The 25,438-nt window shown below is 45.2% G+C and overlaps 1 protein-coding gene across 3 annotated transcripts in view; it reads left to right on the top strand.

The window, feature by feature from the left end:
* Positions 1-13,794: 13,794 nt before the first annotated feature.
* The window catches only part of Optn (optineurin), a 45,617-nt gene continuing 33,973 nt past the window's right edge, over positions 13,795-25,438 (top strand). For all 3 annotated transcript variants that reach the window (XM_028764893.1, XM_028764891.1, XM_028764892.1), the window contains exons 1-3: positions 13,795-13,905; positions 22,677-22,853; positions 23,926-24,128. In XM_028764893.1, coding sequence (XP_028620726.1) covers positions 22,688-22,853; positions 23,926-24,128 — 369 coding nt within the window. In that variant the 5' untranslated portion in view covers positions 13,795-13,905; positions 22,677-22,687. The remainder of the gene's footprint in view (positions 13,906-22,676; positions 22,854-23,925; positions 24,129-25,438) is intronic.

Raw genomic sequence — 25,438 nt, 5'->3', positions numbered from 1 at the left:
TCTCTCTCTCTCTCTCTCTCTCTCTCTCTCTCTCTCTCTCTCTCTCTGTGTGTGTGTGTGTGTGTGTGTGTTTGTAATGTAAAAGAACAGAGATGAGCATAGAAAAGAAACCGATGACCCTCCCTACCAAGGCTAACTTGTAACAGAGCATAATACAAAGCATTTCCTGTTCTAAGAATGACCCAAAAGCCCTGCGGGTGGGGTATAAACATCTGACCATTTGTCAAGCACTCACCTTTAAGCCGGCTCTAGCCCTCCTCTACCCTCAGAAGTGCCTTTTCCCTTTTAGAAAGCCAACATGGTATCCACTGCTATCCAGGAGTTCCTAGTGCAACTCCTTGTCCTAGGACACAAGAACCTGGACTTCCCACCAGGTGCCCTGCAGACTCCTGCATCCACCTACAACTGGCTGCTTGGCAAGCCTCAGCCCTGACCAAGGGGAAATGAGTAAATGCCCTATGACCCAACAGGATTGTTCAAATGGTCCTTCCTCAGTAAGAAAAGTCGGCTTCAAGATAACTCCATCATCATGCTCAGAGTACAAAACAGAGATGCCTGGAGACTTCTACTAATAGCCTCGCCATGTTCTGTTACACTGCCACTGAGTTTAGCAATAGGAGGTCCAGTGGCCTTGGAGAGGGTACATGGTTCTCAGAGCAAAGCATCTGGTAAGCACGGGATCCTGCATCTTTATATGTTAGAAGCATGTGATCTGCTTTTTTAATTTTGATTTTATAGATAGAGTAGAGTAAAGATACTGCCATGAGTCTCAGAAGAGATTGTGAACCTTGGACTTTTATCCAGGGTTTAGACTCATAGACTGGGTTCTGTGCCTCCTTTCAGACCCTCATACCACACACTAGCATTATAAAAGGCTTCGAAAGGAAAGAAGTCCTCATTCTGCCAAACGAGATTTTTTTTTAGCCTTCATGTATAAAACCTATGGCTAACCCATAAAACATTTGAAGTTCAGGGGGGTCAAATGTTTATTTAAGAAGTCTGGATGAGAAGAAAACAAGTTAGTGATGGGGAGATGGAGACCAGGGGATACCTGGAGCTCACTAGGCATCCAACCTAGTGAACCCCAATTCCCAATGAGAGTCCCTGTTTCAAAAAACAGGATCTGCAGCTCCTGAGGAACGACATTTAAGGTTGACTGCTGCCCTCCATGCAGATGTCGCCTGCACACAAATAAATACAGAGCACATACAAATAAGCTTTTTAAATGGAGAAAGAACACTTTTAGCAGATAGAAAAATACATTAGAAAATATGGTAGTGTGAGAAGGTGTGGCCCTGTTAGAGTGGGTGTGTCACTGTGGGTGTGGGCTTTAAGACCCTCATCCTAGCTGCCTGGAAGCCCATATGTGGCTAGGAGCCTTCAGATGAAGATGTAGAACTCTCAGCTCCTCCTGCACCTTGCCTGCCTGGATGTTGCCATGTTCCCACCTTGATGATAATGGACTGAACCTCTGAACCTGTCAGCCAGCCCCATTAAATGTCCTTTTTTTTTTTTTTTTGGTTTTTCGAGACAGGGTTTCTCTGTGTAGTCCTGACTGTCCTGGAACTCACTCTGTAGACCAGGCTGGCCTCAAACTCAGAAATCCGCCTGCCTCTGCCTCCCAAGTGCTGGGATTAAAGGCGTGCGCCACCACTGCCCGGCTTAAATGTCCTTTTAAGACTTGCCTTGGTCATGGTGTCTGTTCACAGTAGTAAAACCCTAACTAAGACAGGTTGTATGGTCTGTGAGATGATTCAATAGATGAAGAGCACTTGCCACCAAGCTGAGTCCTGTTTCCAAAACCCATGTGACTTAAGGAGAAAAATGAAGCGGTGTCCACAAGCTGTCCTCAGAACACTACAGGCCCATGATGTCAGAGGCGTTGGTTTCTCTCCTAACACACTAAGCCAGTGAGATGGCGTAAGTGTGTGATGGTAGAAATGCACAATACAGGAAAGTCACCCACCCACGGTAGTCTAGTAGCAGAAACTGAGCTCAGAATGATGCTGAAACTCCTCCTCCTTCAAATCCTTCAAGCTTTGGCTCCAACATTAGAGGTCAGAGCCTTTGGGATTCATTGACCACCCAAATGCTCAATCCAAGACACTGCTATCCTTGAGCTCTTGGGAAACATTTCAGATGTGCTCCCTGGCACCAACATGGTAAGAATCCGGCCTTGGACGTCAGAAAAAATAAAATCAAAGCACAAAGTACAATGGGAGCTAGAGGTTGGGAGCTTGGGGTGGAGTGAGGGGCAGTAGAACAGGAGACCCAAAGCAAGCGAGGCTCCCCTCCTTATCAAAAGGCAATATTAGGTTGGAAGAGGAAGTGTGGTCTGTGGTCTGTGGAGAACCTGCAAGAGTGAGTTGCACAGAGCAAAAAAAGCCACAATGAGAAAGCCCCTTAGGAAGTCTGTCATGGACAACTAGAGCCTGAAGATTTATGTTATGTGAGACTTTCTGGTGAGACTCACATCAAGAATCTGTGGGCAAGGCCTACATGGCTGCCTTTTTCTTTCATGATAGGATTGTAGGCAGAGGGTTTCTATACAATACTCAAATCCATGCTATTGTGGTAGCCCATTCCTGTAATCTCAACTCGTCATCAACCGACTCTCTCCTAGGACCTTGCTGTTTGCTGCAGAGCTTTTGTGTGATTTAAAAAGAAAAATTAAAAAGAGGGATTGCTTCCCCGGGAAGATGCCGCTCACAGCAAAAGGCATGGCTTAGCAAGTGCAGTGCTAGGTATACATCAACCTGCGTCCACTCGCCTGACCGTGCTCCCTTGTGCAGTGCTGGCCCCACAACTGGAGGTGACAACCTCAACCAAACCCCAGCAAAAGGCTATACCACTTAAATCCACAATAGCAAAGTAATACACAGGAAGTCTAGGGAGCGTGTTTATCATTCATTTAAAAAATATGACTCGACATATTAGAAGTAGTGTTGAAATGGATAGAGAGTGTTTGCATGTTACTTCAGAGACAGAATGCTTCCAATTCTATAGAGGTGATATGCAACTCTCAAAAGTGTAGACAAAATGTGAGTCGAGCCAACTAGTGTCACAAACGTAAGAAAGGGGCATTATAAGATGAAACCGTCTAGAGTCCAGTAGAGGCTGTATCAACCATAATTAACATGTGTCTTTGTGTTGGGTGAATTATATGTCAAATAGACTTTTTTTATAAAAAGGAAACATAAGAACTAGAAAAGAGCCGGGCGGTGGTGGCGCACGCCTTTAATCCCAGCACTTGGGAGGCAGAGGCAGGTGGATTTGTGAGTTCGAGGTCAGCCTGGTCTACAGAGTGAGTTCCAGGACAGCCAGGGCTATACAGAGAAACCCTGTCTCGAAAAACCAAAAAAAAAAAAGAAAACTAACCTGCAATAGGCTCAAATGCAGGGTCATAGCACAGTAGCTAAACACATAATTAGCATGCATGGGACCCTGGATTTAATCTCTAAAACACACATACATGCACACACACACATGCACACACATATACATGCACAGACATGCATGCACATGCATCCACACATGTACATACACGTGCATGCACATGCATATACACACACACATACACACATGCATGCACGCATGCATTTCACCCCCTCTGGCAGATCCTTTGAGACTTTGACAGACAAGTGTTTTCATTTTAGTTTTTTTAATTATTAATTTTTTTTGTCAGCATACAGAGTGACAAGCTTCGTCACGGTAACTTCATACCCATAAAACAGTAGATTTTGTCCTAATTTATTCCTCTCATTCGCTGCCCTCCCAGAGTGTTTGGTTTTGATAAAAATCCATCCTAAATGGCATAAATTTTAGAAAGGTGACCTCCTAAACTGAGCACACTCCCAAGACATCAATGCTGCACCATTCAGCCTTCTAGTAAGGAATTGAGAGACGAGGAGGGAGTAAGTGTGTGTGGGAAATGGGCAAAGGCAGGGCCAGGGAGGAAAGAGCAGAGGGCAAGGTTGGGGTGGTCTAATGGACAGAGAGTGTTGGGAGCCAACTCCTAGCCGAAAGTGGCTATCATCTATGCAGCCATCTCAGGCCATATACCCTGACAAGAGACTTGTTTTCAACAGCCCGAAACAGCTGACCACACTCTGATAAACATCTTGTTTTTCTCACATATCTTGTTTTGCTGTTTAGTGCCACCAGCTGCAAGGCGCACGTGATATCCACGCTGCTGAGCACACGTGGTCTCCTCACTGCTAGCTAGGTGCACGTGCTGCTAGGTGCACATGGTCTCCTCAATGCTAGCTAGGTGCACATGATATCCATGCTGCAAGGCACATGACGTAGTGCCTTCAGCTGTGCTTGTCCACGAGGGCAAGGCACGTGGTAAAGGGTATAAATACCCAGGATTTCCTTCCAATAAACGAGACTTGATCAGACTCCCTGTCTTGTCTCCATTCTTCACGTCTCCGTCCCCACTCTCTCTCTTGCTAGGCCCTGACCCGCGGACCGGAGCAGCAGAACGGGCGGTTGCAAAATGGCCCCCAGAACGTGAGGCAGCTCGGGTTGTTACAAAGTGGCGCCTCAACGTTGGAGCTCCAGTAAGCGGGGTACAGTGAAGGACACAGCGGGAATTGGAAGCGTGCATCCTCACTCCTGCGCTGGAGACCCTGCTGACTGACCCGAACAGGCAGCAACAAGAGAGAAGTTGCCTTTGCTAAAAAACCACCAACTCCTGCCTCAAGCCAATAAGCTAACTAAACACAGGTGAAAAGTCTGGCCCCTCTACCTTCATGTTATACTTCCTTTCAAGATAAAAGGCCTACTGTCATAAAATTCATCCAACATGGAAACATGTGCTAATTACAATTGATACAGCCTCTACTGGACTTTTAATAGTGTTGTCTTCTAATCCCCCTTTCTTATTTATGACACTTATCTTAGTTAGGGTTTTACTGCTATGAACAGACACCACGACCAAGGCAAGTCTTATAAGGCTCAGAGGTTCAGTCTATTATCATCAAAGAGGGAGCATGGCACCGTCTGGGCAGGCATGGTACAGGAGGAGCTGAGAGTTCTACATCTCAGGCTGCTAGGAAAAGACTGGCTTCCAGTAAGCTAGGATGAGGTTCTTAAGGCCCCTGCCCACAGTGACACACCTACTCCAACAAGACCACACTATCAAATAGTGCCACTCCCTGGGCCAAGCATATACAAAGGAAAACACTTGTGCACAAAATAAATTGAATACATCTAATAAAACATATTTAAAGAAGTATCTGCTTGACCTATCTTATCTTACTGTCAAGCTGAAGACACAAAGATAAATGGCTGCCTAAACCTGCAGCCACCCTGGGTTTCAGAAACAGAAATGCCTCATGGGATGGAGCACCCTGAGATCAGGATAATCATTGATTCTGCTGCCCCTTGGAGTATGAGCATCACCTCCAGAAAAATCCCCTTGGTCCTTCAAGCAATTAGAACATCTTCATACATGGTGGTGGTGGCGCACGCCTTTATCCCCAGCACTAGGGAGGCAGAGGCAGGCGGATCTCTGGGAGTCCTAGGCCAGCCTGCTCTACAGAGCTAGTTCCAGGATGGTAAGGGCTGCACAGAGAAACCTTCTCTTGACAACAAAAGAAAACAACAGCAAATAACATCTTCAGACTACCTCGAAGACCCAGAATGGAGACAGTGATCGCCAGAGCACACCTGATCAGGACTGCTTCCTTACACACACTTCATCTGCTGCCCCAATCCATCCTCTGTTTAAACCTCACATTCAGGTCAGAACCGCAAAGACGGTGTTGAGGTCACTGGATGCTGTGATGCTACTGTTCTTTGTTCCTCTTGCCAGTGTGTTCACTAAATGTCCTCTCCGCTTTTCACAGTTAGTCATCTAGAGTACGTATGTTCATCTAGTGAGTGTGTGGGGTGTGTGTGTGTGTGTGTCAGAGACACAGAGAGAGAGAGAGAGAGACAGAGACAGACAGAGAGACAGACAGACAGAGACAGAGACACACACACAGAGAGAGAGAGAGAGAGAGAGAGAGAGAGGAGAAGGAGTAAAAGAGGGAGAAAGAAGCAGGAAGAAGGAGAGAGGAAAAAGGGAGGGATGGAGGGAGGAAGATAGGCGTATGTGTGCCACAAAGAGATGTAAACGTTAGAGGACAGCCTCAGGTGTCGGTCCTTGTCTAGAACCTTGTTTGAAACAGAGTTTCTGTCCTTCACCCTATATGTCTAACAGATTAGCTGGCCAAAGAGATTCCAGGGATTCTCCTGTCTCCATTTCCCACCTCCACATGGGAGCACTAGGATTCCAGATGTGAGCTTTACATGGGTTCTAGAGACTCAGCCTCAGGTTCCCATGTTTGCATAGCAAGCACTTTCCCCACTGAACCATCCCTCTAGCTCCATCATCTCTTTAATCGGTATTGTGGGATAGCAGCCAAACCTATCTGGGGATTTTTGCCCTAAAACTCCAGAGAATTTAGTTGCAAATTTTAATAAGAGAGAGGTGAGCTGTGTACATCATAACAATAGGACTTGGAAGGAAGAAACAGCCTCCTGTCCTGTAGTCCTGAAGAGCCAAGGAGACAAAGAGCTCACCTGTACCAGGACGTATATGCATCACTGATGAAGTGAGTCAAGGCCCAAGGTCATCTCTTCTTCCGGGGCTCACAAGAGCTTAGGTAGGCTGATGCCTAAGCCATTCACAGTACATCCCTTCCCTCCTTCATTCCTTTCTCTTCTGAGGCAGAGTCTTGCTATGTATTCTAGGCTAACCTTGAACCCAAAATCTTCCTGCCCTGGCCTCTCTCAAGTCTTAGAACAAAAGGTGTGGACCACCAGAACTGCCACACTGTTGTGTAACTAGTTAAATATCATTGAGCCTGGGCTCCTCGTAAGAGCACTGGGACAATAAGTAGTACTCTAATTGCTGGTCAGAAGAATGGTCAGAAGGTTTTGTGGATTCTAGGCGAACACTTTACCAATTGATCTACACCCTCTATGAGTACACTGTGGCTGTCTTCAGACACATCAGAAGAGGGCATTGGATCTCATTACAGATGGTTATGAGCCACCATGTGGTTGCTGGGAATTGAACTCAGGGCTGAGTCAGTTTTCTGGCCCTGGTAGGAGACATAACACCCTAAATGTCCTAGAAGGTAATAAATTCATAATTGCCCCAACATGGCTTGAGGATCCCTAAACCTTATACAATCACTGTATACCGGAAGCTTCCTCAAAAAATACAAAGACCACTTCCCCCTCAAGTAAGAATCAAACCTAACAGGGTAATCAACTACTTGGACAGGACAAAAGACTCCAGGAAAGCTGAGTAATCTAAAGTCTTCAATAATAGTATAAAGCCTGATGACAGCGTAGAGCAGCACAGTGCCCTCTCTCAGAGCTTCAGAAGGCACATCACACACACATATATATACATACACATACATACACACATGCACACACACATACACACACATGCACACACACATATATACATACACACACAAACACACATGCACGCACATGCACACACACATTCTCTCTTCTCTCTCTCTCTCTCTCTCTCTCTCTCTCTCTCTCTCTCTCTCTCTTTCCCTCTCAGGACATATCCATTGAGGCAGCCTCTTTCGTCTATAAAGGAAACAATAAATCTTACTACTATGAGCCCAGTAGAAAATCTCTAATTCCTTAAACAGACTCCCTGGGTGCCTGGATTCCAGGAGAATATGGAGGCTATTCTCACTTCCTCACTTCCCCCAGGAAAATTTATAGACCTCAGGTTGTCCGGTACCTGGATTTCAAAGGGCCAGTAGCAACTTAATTCCCAGTCATATAAGTGCAGCTGAAGGAGTTGTACCTGGCCTCAAACTAACTCACAATCTTCAGGCCCAGAGTAGTCCATTGCTACTGAGGAATTTCCTCCTCTCCCCTTGCTACCCAGGGATTAGGGATAGCCTGAACCCATGAAATTCTTTCTCTTCTCTGAGACCTATGTGTAGGAACCCCTACTTTGCATCATGGGCCTGAACTCTCCTCAGAGTATTAACCATCTGTTTGTCTGTCTTTAATGTCAATGACTTTTCTAATAAATCTTTTACTCAAAAGGACAAACCCCAAACTCTCTTCTGGAACCTCCACTCTCCTCTTTCCTCTCTCTTCTCTCTCTTCTCTCTTCTCTCCTCTCTCCTCTCTTCTCCCTAGCTGTAACCCCCAACCAGGTAACTGACAGCCCACCTAACACTATTGCCTCCAACAACTGGTTGTAGCCATTTTTATTCAACCAATAGTTTTAAATTAAGGAACAAGGTTCACACAAGAAAAGTTGGTGCTCATAAAGATCTGCTTGTCCTGGAGCAACCACATCTTGGGGTACAGAATTTAGCATTTGAATACAAGCAGCATCAGGCCAACCCACTATGTCCCAAAGGTCCTGGAAACGCTCAACACCAGCAGCAGCTGGGGACAAAGTGTTCAAATACACAAGGCTGTGGGGGACCTGGCACACCATAACACCCCAATACTAATATTTACAGAATGTAGATCTATCATCTGAAAAACCAACTTCTGTTGGGATTTGGCTTTTCAGGAAGCACAACTTTGTTCTTCGGACTTGGTATGTTTGCCTGAGCTACAGGTTGAACCCTAACTCAGAGCCTTTTACTAATCTTGATGGTTTGTATATGCTCATCCCAGGGAGTGGCACTATTAGGAAGTGTGGCCTTGTTGGAGTGGGTGTATCATTGTGGGTGTGGGCTTTAAGGCACTCATCCTAGCTGCCTGAGAGCCAGTGTTCTGCTAGCAGTCTTCAGATGAAGATGTAGAACTCTCAGCTCCTCCTGTACCATGCCTGCCTAGATGCTGCCATGTTCCCGCCTTGATGATAGTGGACTGAACCTCTGAACCTGTAAGCCAGCCTCAATTAAATGTTGTCCTTTATAGGAGTTAACTTGGTCATGGTGTCTGTTCACAGTAAAAAAAATCCTAAGACACTAATGTTGCTGAAGCTATATCCCTCACTTCTCAAACAGAGACAATTACCACTAGGTAGAGTTTCTGGATAAAAGGGAGCTACCAACCAGAGGCATATACACAGAGACACTTGTTTAAGTCCTTCTTTTCAATTTCTCTAGATGTAGCTGGAAGCAGAATTGCTGGGTCAGATCCTAACCCTGTTTAGGTTTCAGGAGAGCATATCTGCTAAATATTTGGACCCAGTAGTAAGACAGGGCAAAGGACAGACCTTGCTCAAATGCAAAGTAGATAACAGCTGGATTCTAACATTACACCCCTATACAGCTCCACAAGTACAGCTCCACAGAGAGCAGGGATTCTGGGAAGGAAAAGCAGATTATCTCATTCATAGGATAATTATTCCTCCCATCTATTTAGCATGGCTTATGGGGAATCAACCTTCTTGAAGGCTGGTCCCTTGGTGTCTTCATTATGCTGCAATTCTGTTGCTGCAATGAAGCACTGTGACCAAATAGCAAGTTGGGGAGGAAAGGGTTTATTTGGCTTACACTTCTACATTGTAGTCCATCACTCAAGGAAGTCAGGACAGAAATTCAAGCAGGGCAGGAACTTGGAGGCAAGAGCTGATGCAGAAGCCATGGAGAGGTGCTACTTACTGGCTTGCCCCCTCATGACTTAATCAGCCTGCTTTCTTACAGAACCCAGGACCACCAGCCCACGGATGGCACCACTCACCATAGGTTGGTTGCTCCCCCACCAATCAGTAATTAAGAAAATGCCTTGCGGGCTGGAGAGATGGCTCAGTGGTTAAGAGCACTGACTGCACTTCCAGAGGTCCTGAGTTCAAATCCCAGCAACCACATGGTGGCTCACAACCATCTGTAATGAGATCTGATGCCCTCTTCTGGTGTGTCTGAAGACAGCTACAGTGTACTCATATATAATAAATAAATAAATCTTTAAAAAAAAAAAAAAAAAAAAAGAAAATGCCTTGCAGCCAGATCTTAGGGAAGCATTTTCTCAACTGAGTGCTTTCCCCTGTGATAGGCTCTCAAGCCTTTCTTCTGTAAATTGCCTTAGTCATGGCATTTTAAAATGATCGATAGGAGACAGTTATTGAAAACCATGCTGATTAAGCTAACTAAACTTTTTAATCTTTTTATTAATGGCCTGATGGAGAGCAGGCTCCTGCCTCTGTAAAGTCTCTTGGGTCCTAAGCTGAGGGCACAGAGTTTTTTAGTTGGTGGTGGTTTTTTTGTTTGTTTTGTTTTTTGTTTTGTTTTTTGGTTTTTGGTTTTTCTTGACAGGGTTTCTCTATGTAGCTCTGGCTGTCCTGGAACTCACTCTGTAGACCAGGGCACAGCCTTTTTATGTTTTTTTTTTTGTTTTGTTTTGTTTTTTTTTTTTTTGGTTTTTCGAGACAGGGTTTCTCTGTGTAGTCCTGACTGTCCTGGAACTCACTCTGTAGACCAGGCTGGCCTTGAACTCAGAAATCCGCCTGCCTCTGCCTCCCAAGTGCTGGGATTAAAGGCGTGTGCCACCACTGCCTGGCTCGGGCACAGCATTTTTAAAGGCGAGAAAACCACAAAGACCATAATTTACATCAAAGTTGCATGAGGACCAGAGTAACCTTGAAATGTTCATTGCTGGTAGAGCACAGTAATTATCTCAGATATAACATGACTTAGATCTTCTTTTAGTTATTCTTGTTTGCTTTAATTATTTTGGTTAATACATCTGGACCACTGTCAAGGGCATGGAAATCTCCAGTGTGCTGCCAAGGGAGATGTGACCATTCAGAGGAGTAGGGCCAAGGGCTAAAAACTTTCTAAGCAAACACAAAATGGAGTCATTTCACGTTATCACAGCGATAGGAAAGTAACTGAGACACTGAATGACTCCACTTTATTTACAGCCTGACATGTTAAGATCTAGCACAGGAGTTCAGTTCAGAACAACGGTGACATGTAATTTTTAACATGTATAGTGTGGCTCACTCCAGGAACTCTTAACCAGTAGTAGGTAGTAGTAGGTGGTTTCAGAACCATGAGTCCCAGGGATTTTGAAAGAATTGTACGTATGTAGTTTACAGAACATTGCACCTCCAGAGGTTCTGAAGCAGCTCTCGAATGCATTAATTAATGTAAAGCAGGACATGGTGTCAAATGCCCTTAATCTCAGAACTGGGGGTAGGAGGGTAGCAAAGGCAGCCAGAGCTCTGTGAGTTCTAGGCTAGCAAGTTTCATGCCAGCCAGGGCTGTTCAATGAGACCCTGTCAAAGAAGAAAATGGAGGAGGGAGGGAAGGAAGGGGGGAGGGAGGGAAGGAGGAAGGGAGAGAAGGAAGGAAGGAGGAAGAAAAGAGGTGAAGATGAAGAAAAGGCCAAAGCAGAAGCAGCAGCCACCGCCTCTGAAGCTCCAGCAGCCCCAGCAGGCTGAACTGGAAATATGCTAAATAAGTACCTGGAAGGCTGAGACAGGAGGACTGCTGCAAGTTCCAGGTCAGCGAACTAGAAATAGTGAGTTCCAAGTCATCCTAAACTATGAAGTGAAACACTGGGGGGGAGGTGGAAGGGATATGTAATTATAGTTGTATGTAATTAATTGAGATATATATATGTATGTAAATATAGATATGGTTCATCACTTTCAGTTTTGTTTCTGCAAGATGATCCAGAGAGGTCCTTATCACTTTCAGAAGCACGCCGTGTCTGAGCAGAAGATGGCTTCTGGCCCAGGGTGTGGCACTGTGGTCATCTTGGATAACTGCCTAAGAATGATGCACAGAAAGATAAACATCTCGGAGATCCTGTAGCTAAGTATGGAGTGTGTGTGCGTGCGCGTGTGCGCGTGTGTGTGTGTGTGTGTGTGTGTCAGGGACATTTTGGAGTATGTTCCAGGAAGAGCGAATTGTCAGAGGACACCTTGAGTACATTTTCTACCTGAAACTGCCTCTCCTGCCCTCCCTCTCAAGGCCAGTGTGGCCTCTTCCCTGCATTCTCACAGTGTCCCTGATTGTCACGGTACTTCACCTTACCACGGCTTAAAATAGAGTCAAAAGAGAAAGTAACAACAACTCAGTTTAACTATCAAAGACAATTTGAATCTCTGATCCTCCTGAGCCTAACATTCCATCAATACAGGATTCCAGTAAGTGCTATTGTGTGGTTCTTAAGATGCTGGGAATCAAATCCAGAGCTTTATAAACGCTAGGCAAGCATCCTACCAACTACATCATCAACCCAAGAGTTTCTAGATATCTAAACACTTGAGGAAAGGAGGCCTCTAGGAAGGAGGAAGAAGGACACACCCCAACTGACAGGAGCTGTGCTTAGGAGCACTTCCAGACCTTGTAACACCCCATCTAGCTGTTTAAATACGATTTTATGATAAGCTGGCAAACATAAGTGTTTCCTTGAGTTCTGTGAGCCGCATGGCAAATTAGTAAAGCCCAACAAAGACATCCTGCAAACTCCAACAGCAGGCTAATGAGTCAGATGCTAGGGAAAAATAGCCTGAGGCTGGCATTGGAAGGCTCAGGCAGATCTGAAGGGTGGCGTTCTTACCTGTGGGACCTGCCACCACATTTGGGGACATGGTGTCAGAACTCAGTAGAATGAAAGGACATTTGGCCGATATCCCCTGCAAACAGGACTGGCTGGTGATGGAGAGACATGATAAAGGTTCACAGAAGTCTTCTATGTTAATTGTGAAGAATATCATAAAAACGACAAGTCCCCATCCCACCTACCTCCCCCGACACAGCTTTTCAGACCTTCTCTGCCCAGCTTTAAGATTAACATTTGAGGCCAGGTCTTGGAAAGGATGGCAGATGATCTTGTCTATGCAATTAGATGGGCTGTCTCTTGCTGTGTTGGTGAGGATCCCAACCTGTGTACAGGTGCACATGCAATCACAACCTTGTGTGTTCCTTATCTCTCCTATGGCTCTTTCATCAGAAAACAAAATTCTTCCCTGGTTATGACATTCCTTTGACCTTGAGCACAAAACCTGATCTCATGCTGTCTTCTGAGCCACCTAGGAGCTGGCCCCAGTTTCTACCTACTTACCTTTCACTGGGGTCTGGTTGTCAAGGCAACGCTTTGCCGGGAGCTCACCCTTCCAATCAAATGCCATCTGTGTCCTGCGATGCCACCTTGCTGATGCCCAGGGGCTGGGAATGGAAACCAGGTGGGGTTCTCTATTATCTTCTAGCTTTTCATTCTACAGTCTCAGTAGAGGCATCTTCCAGTATGGTATAGCGCCGTCATAGTTAAGACTGCTTCCTGAGTGTAATCCGAATCAATCTATCAATCTCACCTGCCTGGGTCATCTGATGCAGCCATATGTTAATGAATCTGGGGGACCAAGAGCTCAAACACATTTCGCATTTTCTTTCTTTTCTTCTTTGGTTTTTAATTAAAGCCTCCAAAAGAGGACAGAGGATCAGTGGGAGGGTATGCTTAGTTGTAAGGTTTAAACACACACTCAGGTGGGAGTGGACTGGGAGAAGCAGAGAGACAGAAAGATGAAGGCCTTGCTCTGAGGATGCCCGAGACCCTTCTGAAGGGCTCAGAGACCAGAGAAGCCCGACTCGACCCATTTAGTCTGATAGTTTGCTGTAGTTAACTCCTCCTCTCTGACACTTGCGCCAGATCTCCATCCCTAAGGAATCGCGGAGATGGACCGCGGGGCTCTGAAAGAGCTACCGAGGGGCGGGGCGTTAGGCGTGGCTTTCAGGGGCGTGACCGAGTGGGCGTGGTCTGGGAAATTCCCCGGCTAGGGCGGGAGCGGGCGCTGCGGTCAGCTGAGCGGCGCCTGGCGGGTCGCGAGGCTGCGCGTCACCGTCCAGCTGCCCGGTCGCCGCCCCCCGGCCGGTCCCTGGCGGGCGTCGGCATCCAGAGATTTGGGACAAGATGCCAACGAAGCAGTGACCTGAGAGAAGCGGATCCCTGTGGCCGGTGAGCCGGGCCGGGGGTGGCGGGCGCTGGCTGAGCGCGGGGACTCTCCCCAGCGGACTCCACTCCATCCTGGCAGCGGTTCTCGCTGTCGCCGGCTCCCGGAGCCTGCCGCGGGAAGGGTGACGAAGCTGGGGCGGCCCTCCTGTAGGACAGCTGTCCTGGGAAGGCTTCCGAGGCCCAGGCAGACCCTGACCTGGTGTGACAGGGCAGCGGGGATGGAGGTGGGGGGTGGGGAGTGACGGCCACCCCGGAGGACAGCCCCTCTTTCACCAGGATAGTAAAACACAGGCTTGGCTGGCCGCAGGTGACTTCCAGTTCAAGTCACCGAGGTGGTTTGAAGGTGACGTCCCAGGTTAAGAGTGATTAAGCAAGCAGTCAGTTCATTTTAAGGAGGAAGTGGTTAAGGTATTGTCGCAGGGAATGAAGGTAACCTGAATGAGGTCGCCCAGGAACAGTGAAGAATAGAGAGACCACCCCCTTCCCTTGTCAAAGTGACAGGTTTACAGAAGGGTACATAAAAGGGTACATAAACTGTTGTGTCAATCTGGGAGAGTGTGCTATAGCCATGCATGTATATACGCTGGGGGGGGGGGGCGGAGGAAAGGGGGGTGGAATGTGAGATAATGAGAATGAATTTAATAAAGCCGAGGCGTTTAAAGGAATTGCTTTTACCACGGCAATGTGTAAATTGGAGCCGTAAACAAGCGTCAGAGGAAAATGCAACCCAGCCCCCATCTGTCCTGCACTATCAGAACTCCTGTGTAGGAATGCATGCCAGGAGTATTTAAAGTTGAAATGGCAAATCTTATGGAGAACCTCAAGAAAATCACATAAGGCAGGATTGGGTCACTTGTGTCTTCAGAACTGAATCCAAAGCTGCCCTTTGACCCAAAGCAGGCACTTTGCTCTTTGACCTAGGGAGAGAAGTTAGGAGCCCATCGCCCCAGGGCTGATAATGAGGTAGATCTGGACAGAGCAGAGGTCACTGCCAGAGATGGCCTTCGATTTGATTGGACAGGGAAGTTTCGCTGTGGATCGTGTGCATATTTGACCTGTTTCCATTGAGCCGGTTTGAGCAGTACTTTATGTAGTGTGCAACACCATGCAAGTAGCTACAGTTTTTACAACTGGCCTATAAATTGTGTATTACATGTGAGGGAGGAGGGAGGGAGGGAGGGAGAGGGAGAGAGAGAGAGAGAGAGAGAGAGAGAGAGAGAGAGAGAGAGAGAGACAGACTGAGTCTCAGTCTTGAAAGGAATTGATTGTTACCTTCCTCCTGGTTAATATGGAACTTAAGTAGCACATACTTGTTTTGGCCGTGAACTATACCTACTAATCCTCAAATCTGCTTTCCAGAAGTTTTGTTATAGAAACTTAGCATGTTGATGAATTCTTTGGATTTTCTGGAAAATCAAAATCCAAAAAAAAAAATAAGCCCTTTAAATTTTATTATATTTATTATTTCTCTGTGTTTGTGTGGGAGAGCGGTCATGCATGTATGCATGTGCTTGTCATGTCGTTCGTGTGGACAGCAGGGAACAGTCCGTGAGCGATCCATGGATCCAATTCAGGTCAGAAGGTTTGGCAGGAAGTGCCTTTACCCACTGAGCCATCTCTCTGACCTGCACAATCTTTTTTGTTTTGATCTGGTTTTGAGAAGGGGGTCTCACTATGTCTACCTGGCTGGTCTGAAACTCATTTCATAGACCAAGCTGGCCTTGAACTCACAGAGATCTACTTTGCTTCTGCCCCTCAAGAGCTGAGATCAAAGGTGTGTACCACCACACCACCTCAAAATTTTTTTCTTAATTAAATTTATTAAAGTTTTCCTTGTGTCTGCTTTGGCATGTGTATGATAAAAAGGTAATAGAATATAGATATATCCAGAACCTTTGCAATGGTAGAGAAAAACATTGATATTGATGTCTATGGATATAGACATCAGAACCTGATTTTAAAAATAAGTTTTAAAAGATGCCTTCAAGAATCTGGATGTGAATGTCATAGAACTGCAGGAAACTCATAACAATTCTAACATGTGCGGTTTGTGCCTGCTCAGCAGAGAACATTTTACAGGTGTTAGACTTAAATAGACCTCAGTAAGCTGTGTTTGTGTGTCATTTCAATGTTTAACCCAGAGGCTGCTGTGTGACAGAGAGACAGAGAAAGACGGTATAAGAGTAGACAGTAGAAGACAGACAGTAATTGCTGGAAGAGCTGAGGCACCGGAAATACAAATGGTTCTTACGTGCTTGAAAGCATTGCTTCTCCACAAAATGTCGTCTTTGAGCTGGATGTTGAAATTGCCCCATGGAGATGTGCCAGAGCAAATGAGAGAGCCAGACCTTGCCAGACAGAGGGCACCAAAGAGGACACAGAGGTGCAGAGTGCGTGGAACCATGAGCACTTTGATGTGGAGTTTGTGGCTTCCTGACAGGAGGTGACATTGATGTCTATGGATAAGTAAGCCCAGAACCTGAAAAGAAATACAAATAAGTTACTTTCATAAGCCTCAACAGCAGTGGGCTTGAAATGAAAAGAGGGGAATGCTATTAAAAATCACTCAACAAGGACCTGGTCATTTTTTTCTTGTATGTATTGCAGTAGTGGGGACAGAGCAGTAGATAAAAGAGTTGAACATTGCCAATCATAGGCCAACTAAAAGCCCAAGCTTCACCTTTAAGGATGGAGGGGAGGTGGAAGCACTTTGAAGGTAGAAGTGACTGGGCTTGATGATTGCTTACATTTGGAAGAAGGGGGAATGGAAAGAAGGAAGCCTTACTGCCCGCCATGTTCCTGCCTTCAAAGCTGGGTTAAGTCTGTATTTTCCATGTATGGCATGGAGAAGCCTTACTGATAGCATTCCTAGCAAGCAACAGTGAGGTTTCTTTTACTCCAGAAGTAAGATGTGTATGTCTCCCACCTTTCTTTTCCAAGTGGATAGATAATGCGTTTAGACATCTGGTCCCGGAACCTACTCAAGCTCTCTTTAATTAGTTACATGTGTATATTTATTCCATCAGTATGGGTGTGAATGCACACATGCCGTGGCACCATGAGAAGGACTCAGGACAGCTTGTAAGAGTCAGCTCAGTCCTTCTGACATGTGCATTCTGGGGATCAATCTGAGGTGATCAGGTTTGACATGAAATGCAGTCACCTGCGAGCCATCTTCCTAGCCCCCTTTAGCCCCTTTTGTGAGTGGAAACTACAATTTACCATAGCCAGCTATTGGTTCTCTTTAGGAAACAGGTTTTCTTGTTTAAAACTAATTTACCAGGGCTGATGAGGTGGCTCGGCAGTAAAAGAACACTTTCTGCTCTTCCAGAGGACCTGAGTTCTGTTGTTCTTAGTACCTACTTTGGGCAGCCCCAGCTCCAGGGACTCCAATGCCTCTGGCACCTGAGGATACCTGTATTTACATTCACGTACCCATGTGGGAACACACATACCATCACATAAATAATAAAAATAAATATTAAAAAAGAAAAAATTCATTTACCTATGGAGGGATTGAACCTAATAATACTTCATCTGTAAATCTAAAAACTCCAGTGGCCACTGGATGGAAGTTGGCATAAGGCAGATAATGCTAGACACACGGCCTTCTGGCTGTCCGAGCCATCCTGTAGTGGAAGAGACAGCATCTGCTGGGGCACAGTGGGGGTGGGACTTGGCTCCTGCGTCCTGTCACTCAAGTTTCTAAGCCCACGCTGTGCTACCATGTATCACAGAAACCACACAGACATTCTTATACTGAATAAGAAGTCAGAGTGGATTAAGGCCAACTCAGGAGTGAGATTATGCCCATGTCTATAAGGTCAGGGCATTACTCTAATTACTTGACCTCCGAGTAAATTCAGGTGTACGTGACTAGGGACTCTGGGGACAGATCTAGGGAAGAAAAACTGGAGATTTTGCTTCCGACTTTCTAACTTGCTAGTTCCTGGTCTTTCTTGTTAGTGAAATCTTGACAAATCCTGTGCTCCATTGTTAAGTATCTTCTGTTTGTTTACTCTAAATCTGGGTTAGCTATATCCCCCAGGCTGGCCTAGAACTTCTGGCAACCCTAGCCTTCCTACCTAGAGCTGGGATAATAGGTTTGCACCATCACAAATGCCTAAAATTTTTTGGCTTCCTAATCTCATTCTCATGCTAACTTTCTTTCTCTCTCTCTCTCTCTCTCTCTCTCTCTCTCTCTCTCTCTCTCTCTCTCTCTCTCTCTCTTTCTCCCTTTCTCCCTTTCTCTCTTCCTTCCTTCCTTCCTTTCTTCTTTTCTTCCTTTCTTTCTTTCCTGTCTTATACTGTAGACTCCGATGGTCTGGAACTCACTATATATTCCAAGTTATCCTCCAACTCAAGGCATTCCTCCTGCCTCAGCTTGCCAAGTACTGGGTTATAGGCATGTACCACCTTCTCCCTCTTACTAAATATGTTTGTCTAGATATGGTACTTCATACCCAGTTGGACTTTTATGAGGAATTGTTGTTAGGGGGGACCTTGCAATAAATACTCCTTTCCAGTTGTAATCTCTGAAGTTACATGAAAAGATATAAATGTATCTCTGTGTTTGCTCTGTTTAATGTAGTTCAAGAGGAACTTAATGACTCAGACATTCAGGCACCAGTGAGTTGGTTTAACAAGTTAAGGCTTTTGCTGCTAAGCTTGATGATCTGATTTCCATCCTTGGAACCCAGATGGTAGAAGGAGAGAGAAAGGCTGTGGTCTGAGCTCCACATAGACTGCAGGCATAGTGCTCCTGTGCTGTTGTGTAGGGTGTGTGGTGTGTGTGTGTGTGTACATTCTCTCTCTCATATATACACAGACAATAGTGTATATACCTATCTATGGATAAATGGATGGATAGATAGATAGATAGATAGATGGGATAAAAATGTTTAGAGACTTTGAGATTTAAACATTCTGCTACTACATTCTACCAGTAGATATTTCCTATGTGCACCATATAATGATAATTCATATTGTTACCTTTAAAGCACTCAAAAATCTCAAAACATCCTTTGAGACTTCCACTATTACTAGAAACTACTTTTAGTAAACTGGCGGAAGGGTTTGAATGCTCTCATTGGCTGTATGTGCTGGCTTCTTGTTCACCGTGGCATTTGACTTACGGAATTAATTTTCCTAACACCATTTGACAGCAGTGAAACTAGATGAGTGTGTATCTGTGAGAGTGATCGGTGTAATGGCGGGGCTGGGGGGGGCAGGGTGGTGGTGAGGAACACTGAGTGTGCCTGTATTGAGGGGTGGAGATAGGACTGTGATCTTTCTAGAAAGTTAAGCATTTAGAGTCGTTGAGCTGAGAACCTTGAGGAGCATTATCTATGGATGAGTCAGTAAATGGCCTGTGGAGGTCAGGTGCCTCCCAAGGCCACACACAACCGATTTTTCTACTGCCTCACCTAGCAGAGCCCTGGTTTCGTTTTGGTTTGGTTTTTGTTTTGTTTTCAGTGTCCTTGTAAAATCTGAGCAAACTGCACCAGGTATAGAAGGATTGCTGGATCTGTTAAGACCAAGGCCCGCATTACTGTGGCTGTGTCTGTAGGCTGAGGGAAGGTACAGAATGGAGGTCATGGGGCAGAGACTGCTAAGCAGTATTCAGAAAGGCCTCACCCTCCCCATTCCTGTATCCTTCTTCCTTTGCCCCTCCCTCCTTCTCAGCCCTGTTCCTCCCTCTCCCTTCTTTCCTTTTCTTTAGATAAAACCATGAAGAGATAACTTGTTGCTGGACCTAAGTGTGGTGGCATGCTTGTTGTCCCAGCACTGAAGAGGCTAAGGCAGGAAGTTTACTAGTTTGAGGCTAGCCTGGGCTACATAGCTAGCCTCTGTCTCAAAAAAATAGAGATTAAGAGACATTAATTTATACATATAATAAGATAGAACTAAACACATCCTCTAGAAGTCTGTTTATTATATTTTTAAAAATCTGTTGAGATGGGCATAGTGGCTTATTTTTGTAATCTCAGCCAGCATTCAGCATGTGGAAGCAGGAGGATCACCATGAGTTCAAGGACAATTGGCTCTACATAATGAGTCCTAGGCCAACCTGGGCTATAGAATGAGACCTTGTCTCAAAAAGCAAAGATAAAAACAAAATCAAAGCCAAAAGAGTATGTTGGGTATAGGTATAGCTCACTACAGTGCTTGCTAGTATTCATATGTTCCTGGGCTCTGTCCCTGGCATCCACCTCCCAACACACGCAAATCTGTCAAATGTTTCTATGGCTTTTTCAGATTAAATACTTCCAGAAATTTTACTATTGCTAAAAAAAAAAAGCATTTTATGACATTTTAATAATATCTTCTATATGTATATATGCATGTTCACATATATGTAGGCATACATGTCTAGATGAATAACTGAAGGTGACATCAGGCACCTTCCTTGATTGCTGTCTGCTTTCTTTATTGAGGCAGGATCTCTTCAGTGAACCTGGGACTCACAAATTCTAGCTAGTGTAGCTGTGCGGCTTGCCTGCAGGATCCCATCTCCACCTCCCAAATGCTGGGGTTATAAGAAGCCACGTGCCTTCCTGGCCTTCTATGAGTTCTGGGGATCCAAACTCCAGTCCTTGTGCTTCCACAGGGAACACTCAAGCCCCTGGGCCATCTCCTCAGCTCCCTTCACTGATTTTGCGGGGCCAGGTTTCTACCGTGTAGCCCACCATGGTCTGAGGCATGTGATTCTCCTGCCCCAGCCTCCTAAGGCAATGAATAAGCATCCACTCTCACACTCAGCTGCAAAAAGAAAAAAAAAAAAGAATTTTATAGAAAGTCAGAAACAAGGGCTTTACCCAGAGAGGGTGTAGGGATGGCATCTTAAATCAATTCAGTTAGGTAAAACCTGTATCCACACAAGAGGCTCACTAGTGAGCAATGCCTGGTCGGTGTTTTCCCTCTGTGAAGTTACCATCTTCCTTACGTACTGCACAGGATGCTTTTCTGCTAGCCAGGTGTTCTAAGTAACGCTGTGACTCACCTACAAGTTCTTCTGTCTAGAAGCCATGCACCAGACCCTTGATCTTTGAGAACCCGCAGCGAGCCCAGGATCGCGCCTCCTGTGGGCAGCTCTTGTTCTGTGCATCCACTCTTGTTTTCATACGTGGGCATGAAGCGTGCACACTTATGTTATGATGTGGCTGCGTGGCAGGAAGGGTGGTTCTCCTCCTGCCAGAGCAGGGACTGGTTTCATAATAGACTACAACTCAGTGGAGTCACGAAGCACCTTAATCATGAGCAGCTGGCAGTCCGAGAGCAACGTCTTCTCCCCCAGTTAGAAATAAACTTGTGTACTGGGGCTGCAGTACTTAACTAACATGCCTGAGGCTTAACTAACATGCCTGAGGTTCTAGATTCAATTCCTGGTGAGAGCAGGCGAGCCCACCAGCACCTGCCCATGTGCCATCCGAGATGAAGAAGCCACCTGCCTTTTTTCGCACCAGTGGGCTCTCTGCTTCATCACAGTTGTGGAGCAAGCACCATTTGTTGCATAGATTTGTTTTAAATTATCTTATAATTAATTGTTAGAGATAAAGTTTTTTTTTAAAAAAAGATTTATGTGTAAGTGTGTCTGTGTGAGTTTGTGCCGTGTGTATACATGTGTCTATGGAGGCCAGACAAGCACATCAAATCCCCTAGAGCTGGAGTAACAGGAAATTTTGAGCCATCTGACATGGATGCTAGGAGCCAAAGAGGAGTGAGTGCTTTTAAATACTGAGCCATCTCTCTAAGCCCCAGAAATAATGCTTTTTTTAAGTCACCTCTTTGGACTTCAGTGATTTGCCTTTGTAGAATAGGGCCATTCCTGATGGGAATAGCTATTGTTTTCACAAAGTGTGAAGATAATTTTTTTTTTTTTTTTTTTTTTTTTTTTGCCTAGAATATGTGTGTAGCTAGTCATTGGCAAAATGCCTGTGTTTGCCTGAGTGGTAGATGATAAAGAAATAGAATTGGCATTTATTCTTCTCTATGTGTTTTCATTGACATGTCTGTGAAACAAGCCACATCCGTAGACATGTTTTCAGGATGTGCAGTAGGTAACAAGCTGCTTTAGTGTCATATGTGTGTGCACTGATGAATACCGTATCAATGCCTCCATAAAAATAAAACTTCACCCACACCTTTTGTGTATTTAAGATGGTGTCTGCATATCAGCCTTGCTGTGTGCTGCTTCTGACCTTGGGCAAGCTGCTACACCTACTTCCTCACAGTATGATCCAGAGTAGGCAGGGGCATGTCTGCAAGACATGTGTTTCAGCATATACTGTGCCTAAGAATGGCCAAAAATAAACATTACCATCCATTTCTTTTTAATCAAAGATAAAATATGGAGATCTTAATAGCTTTTAATAAATATAAAATATGCAGTATTTAATAGCTTTCAGTAAGTCTAAACTATGGCTATTTTAATAGCTTTATTGAGATCTAATTTCCAAACAATACTGTTCACTCAGAATGAGGATATTTGAACTTACAGATTTCAGGGGATCTAGTAGTGATCCTTCACCAAGGCTACAGATATTGTCTCTATCATTATCACAGCCTACACTTGCCACCTCCTTTCCAGTTCCACCCCTTTCTTGCATGGTCTGGTGAAGCTGGGCAGTGTTAACTGGATGTTTAAGGGGAACGTCTTCCCAGTGCAACTGGAGGGAAAGCCAGCAACCCTGGGGTTTACTACTTCTCGTTCCTAGTGGAGGCCTGTGGTAGACTAGCGACAGCTAGATCTTTAGCTTGTGGCTTTTCCGTAGGACCTGTTACCATGTCCCATCAAGCTCTGAACTGCCTGGCTGAGAAGGGGGACAGCCCCCGTGAGGCCCCAGGAAATGGACCCTCCAATATGGTTCGCCCCAGCCTGGATACATTCACCCCCGACGAGCTGCTGCAACAAATGAAGGAACTCCTGGTCGAGAACCACCAGCTGAAAGGTGAGCTGGACTGTTCATCTGTCAGTCTAGAATCTCCACTTAGGAAACACAATCCCTTCTAACGATGGATTGTCAGTGAGGGCCTTTCTCAGCCTGTCTCCCTAGAGGGAAAACAGCACAGCAAGACTTTGGGCAGGGCTAAGGGGGGTTGTTTACATCTGTTTACAGGTCAGACTAAAAACTATTCTGTTTAGGGGCTAAGAGGATAGATCAGTAATAGAGAGCATGCCTACCTTCTGCAAGGATCTAGAATGGATCCTTATCCCCATACAAAACAAACAAAAAACCAAAACCAAAAACAAACAAAGAAAAAACAAAAACAAGTATTACATCTCGGGAAATAGGATAATGACATTTACCCCCATTTAAAAGGAAGTATAGAGGATCTACTGTAGCTACAGAGTGTTAGTGAAAGCATCCTGAGCTAGGCTCGATGGTACAGGGCTGTATCCTAGCTCCAGGACAGAGGCAGGGAGATTCCAAGTTCAGTGCTTCCCTGTGCTACACAGCAAGTTCAAGGCCCTCCTAGGCTATATATATAGTGAAACTTTGTTTCAAGGGAGGGGTTATATTCTGATATCTCAAGCCATGGCTTCTCCTTATCCTTAAACTTTGTAATCAATGAATGATAGGACCCCCCTCAGTCTCCTAGACTTCTAGTCATTAACAGGACTTTATATCCCCAAATCAGTTTTTATTTGGGAGATTTTGTTGTTTTGAGACAGTGTCTCATGTAGACCTTCATGGCCTCTAGCTCATTATGTAGCTGACACTGACCAAGAACTCATTTTCCTACCTCTTGCCTCCCAAGTGTTGGGAGTACAGTCATGAGCCACCATGCCTGGCCTTTCTCATCACCTCTAAGGACTAGCAGTGATGTTCTAGTTTGTCTGTTAGCAAACTGCTCACATTACTGTGGTCCATTTCTGCTGACATACCCATCCCAGGCCACTCAGGCGTGTTTAGATCCAGAGACCCCGGGTATTGAAATCGCCAAAGAAAGGGGAAGGCTGATTCATGAGATTCCATCCATTCCCTGGTGGGTGACTCCCTCTCTCTGAACCCCAAACAGAAGCCATGAAGCTAAATAATCAAGCTATGAAAGGGCGATTTGAGGAGCTTTCCGCCTGGGCAGAGAAGCAGAAGGAAGAGCGCCTGATGTTTGAGATGCAAAGCAAAGAGGCTAAGGAGCGCCTCAAGGCCCTGAGTCATGAAAATGAGAGGCTGAAGGAAGAGCTTGGAAAACTAAAAGAGAAGTCAGAAAAGCCATTTGAAGTGAGTACACGATCCACCATGGTTTTATTTCCTGAATATGTATAGCTGTTGTGTAGCAAAACTTTTCCCAGGGATAAACACACATTTGTCTATTCACCCAGAGAGATCCCACAAAAGACCAAAGTATGGATTCCACAAAAGTCAAACTTGATAAACCAACGAATTTTGTTAGGGTTGCTTATGGGAGTATTAGTGAAAGGTTACTTACAGAAGCAGAAATGACTAAAAGGCAGATGCATCACCAAGGCCCACCCAAACATGAGTGACAGCTCACAAAAGCTGGGAACCCTGGAGTTCACTGCACAGCCGCAGGCAGCTCCATGGGTTGAAGTGTCCCTTCTAAGTTTAAACTCTGGTCTAAACCTCTTCTAAGAGGCTTGCCTGGTTTCTGCTTCTTTCAGGCAACTGGCTTCCTCTCATAGTCTTCTTTATACTTTTTTCTCACATTGTCTTTGAAGCTCAGCTTTCTTCCCTCTAAAGGGGATTCTCAGCTTTTTTATTTGTTACTTTGGCTGGGCAGGACCTCTAGTAATTCTGGTCAGTTTCAGGGAGTTCCTGAAGCTGCTTTGATTCCTTTGCTTTCCTGCAGGAAAGAATGTTTCTATCTGTAAGGAAACTGTTACACAATAGAAGGACAATCTTTTTAGTCTGGACTGTCAGATCAAAACTTTCCATAGTTCAGGCTGGACTGGTGTTTTTCATGGTCTTGGAAGCAGTGTGGTTTTGCTGGAAACACTGTCTGGGTCACATGTAATCTCTGTTGGGGAAGGATATTTGGAAAGACAGAGCTGAGGAGATGGCCTCAGCTGAGATTGCTTGCCATGCAATCATGAGGGCCTGCTCTCTAACACCTGTATAAAATCTGAATCGAAGACGCAGGTCTGTAAATTCAGCACTAGGGGCCAAGATAAGCAGATCCCTGAAATTTGTTGGCCAGCTAGACAAATCAGTGAGCTCCAGGTTCAGTGAGAGAGAGACCTTGTTTCAAAAAAAATAAGATGGACAGTGATCTAGGAAGACACCCAGTGTCAATCTCTGGCCTCCATAGTACACACCCACACGTGTGTGCACCTTCACACACATGTGCACATACCCACAGACAGATAAAGACTAAGGCAGGTGGCTCAAGAGTCCACAGCCAATCTGGATTACATAGTGAGTCCCAGGCCAGAGTTGGTAGTATGAGTCTCTCTGTCTCAAAAAAAGAAAAATATTCAGATTATAAATCAGTGTTTCATATTCATTAAAAATGGTAGGTGGACCTCTGCCTTAGAATCACCCAGTTTATAGTTTATATCCTTGATATAAAA

This window comes from Grammomys surdaster, unplaced genomic scaffold (genome assembly GCF_004785775.1).
Source record: "Grammomys surdaster isolate TR1022 unplaced genomic scaffold, NIH_TR_1.0 146, whole genome shotgun sequence".
Taxonomy (NCBI): Eukaryota; Metazoa; Chordata; class Mammalia; order Rodentia; family Muridae; genus Grammomys; species Grammomys surdaster.
This window is presented reverse-complemented; position numbering and strand designations above follow the sequence as displayed.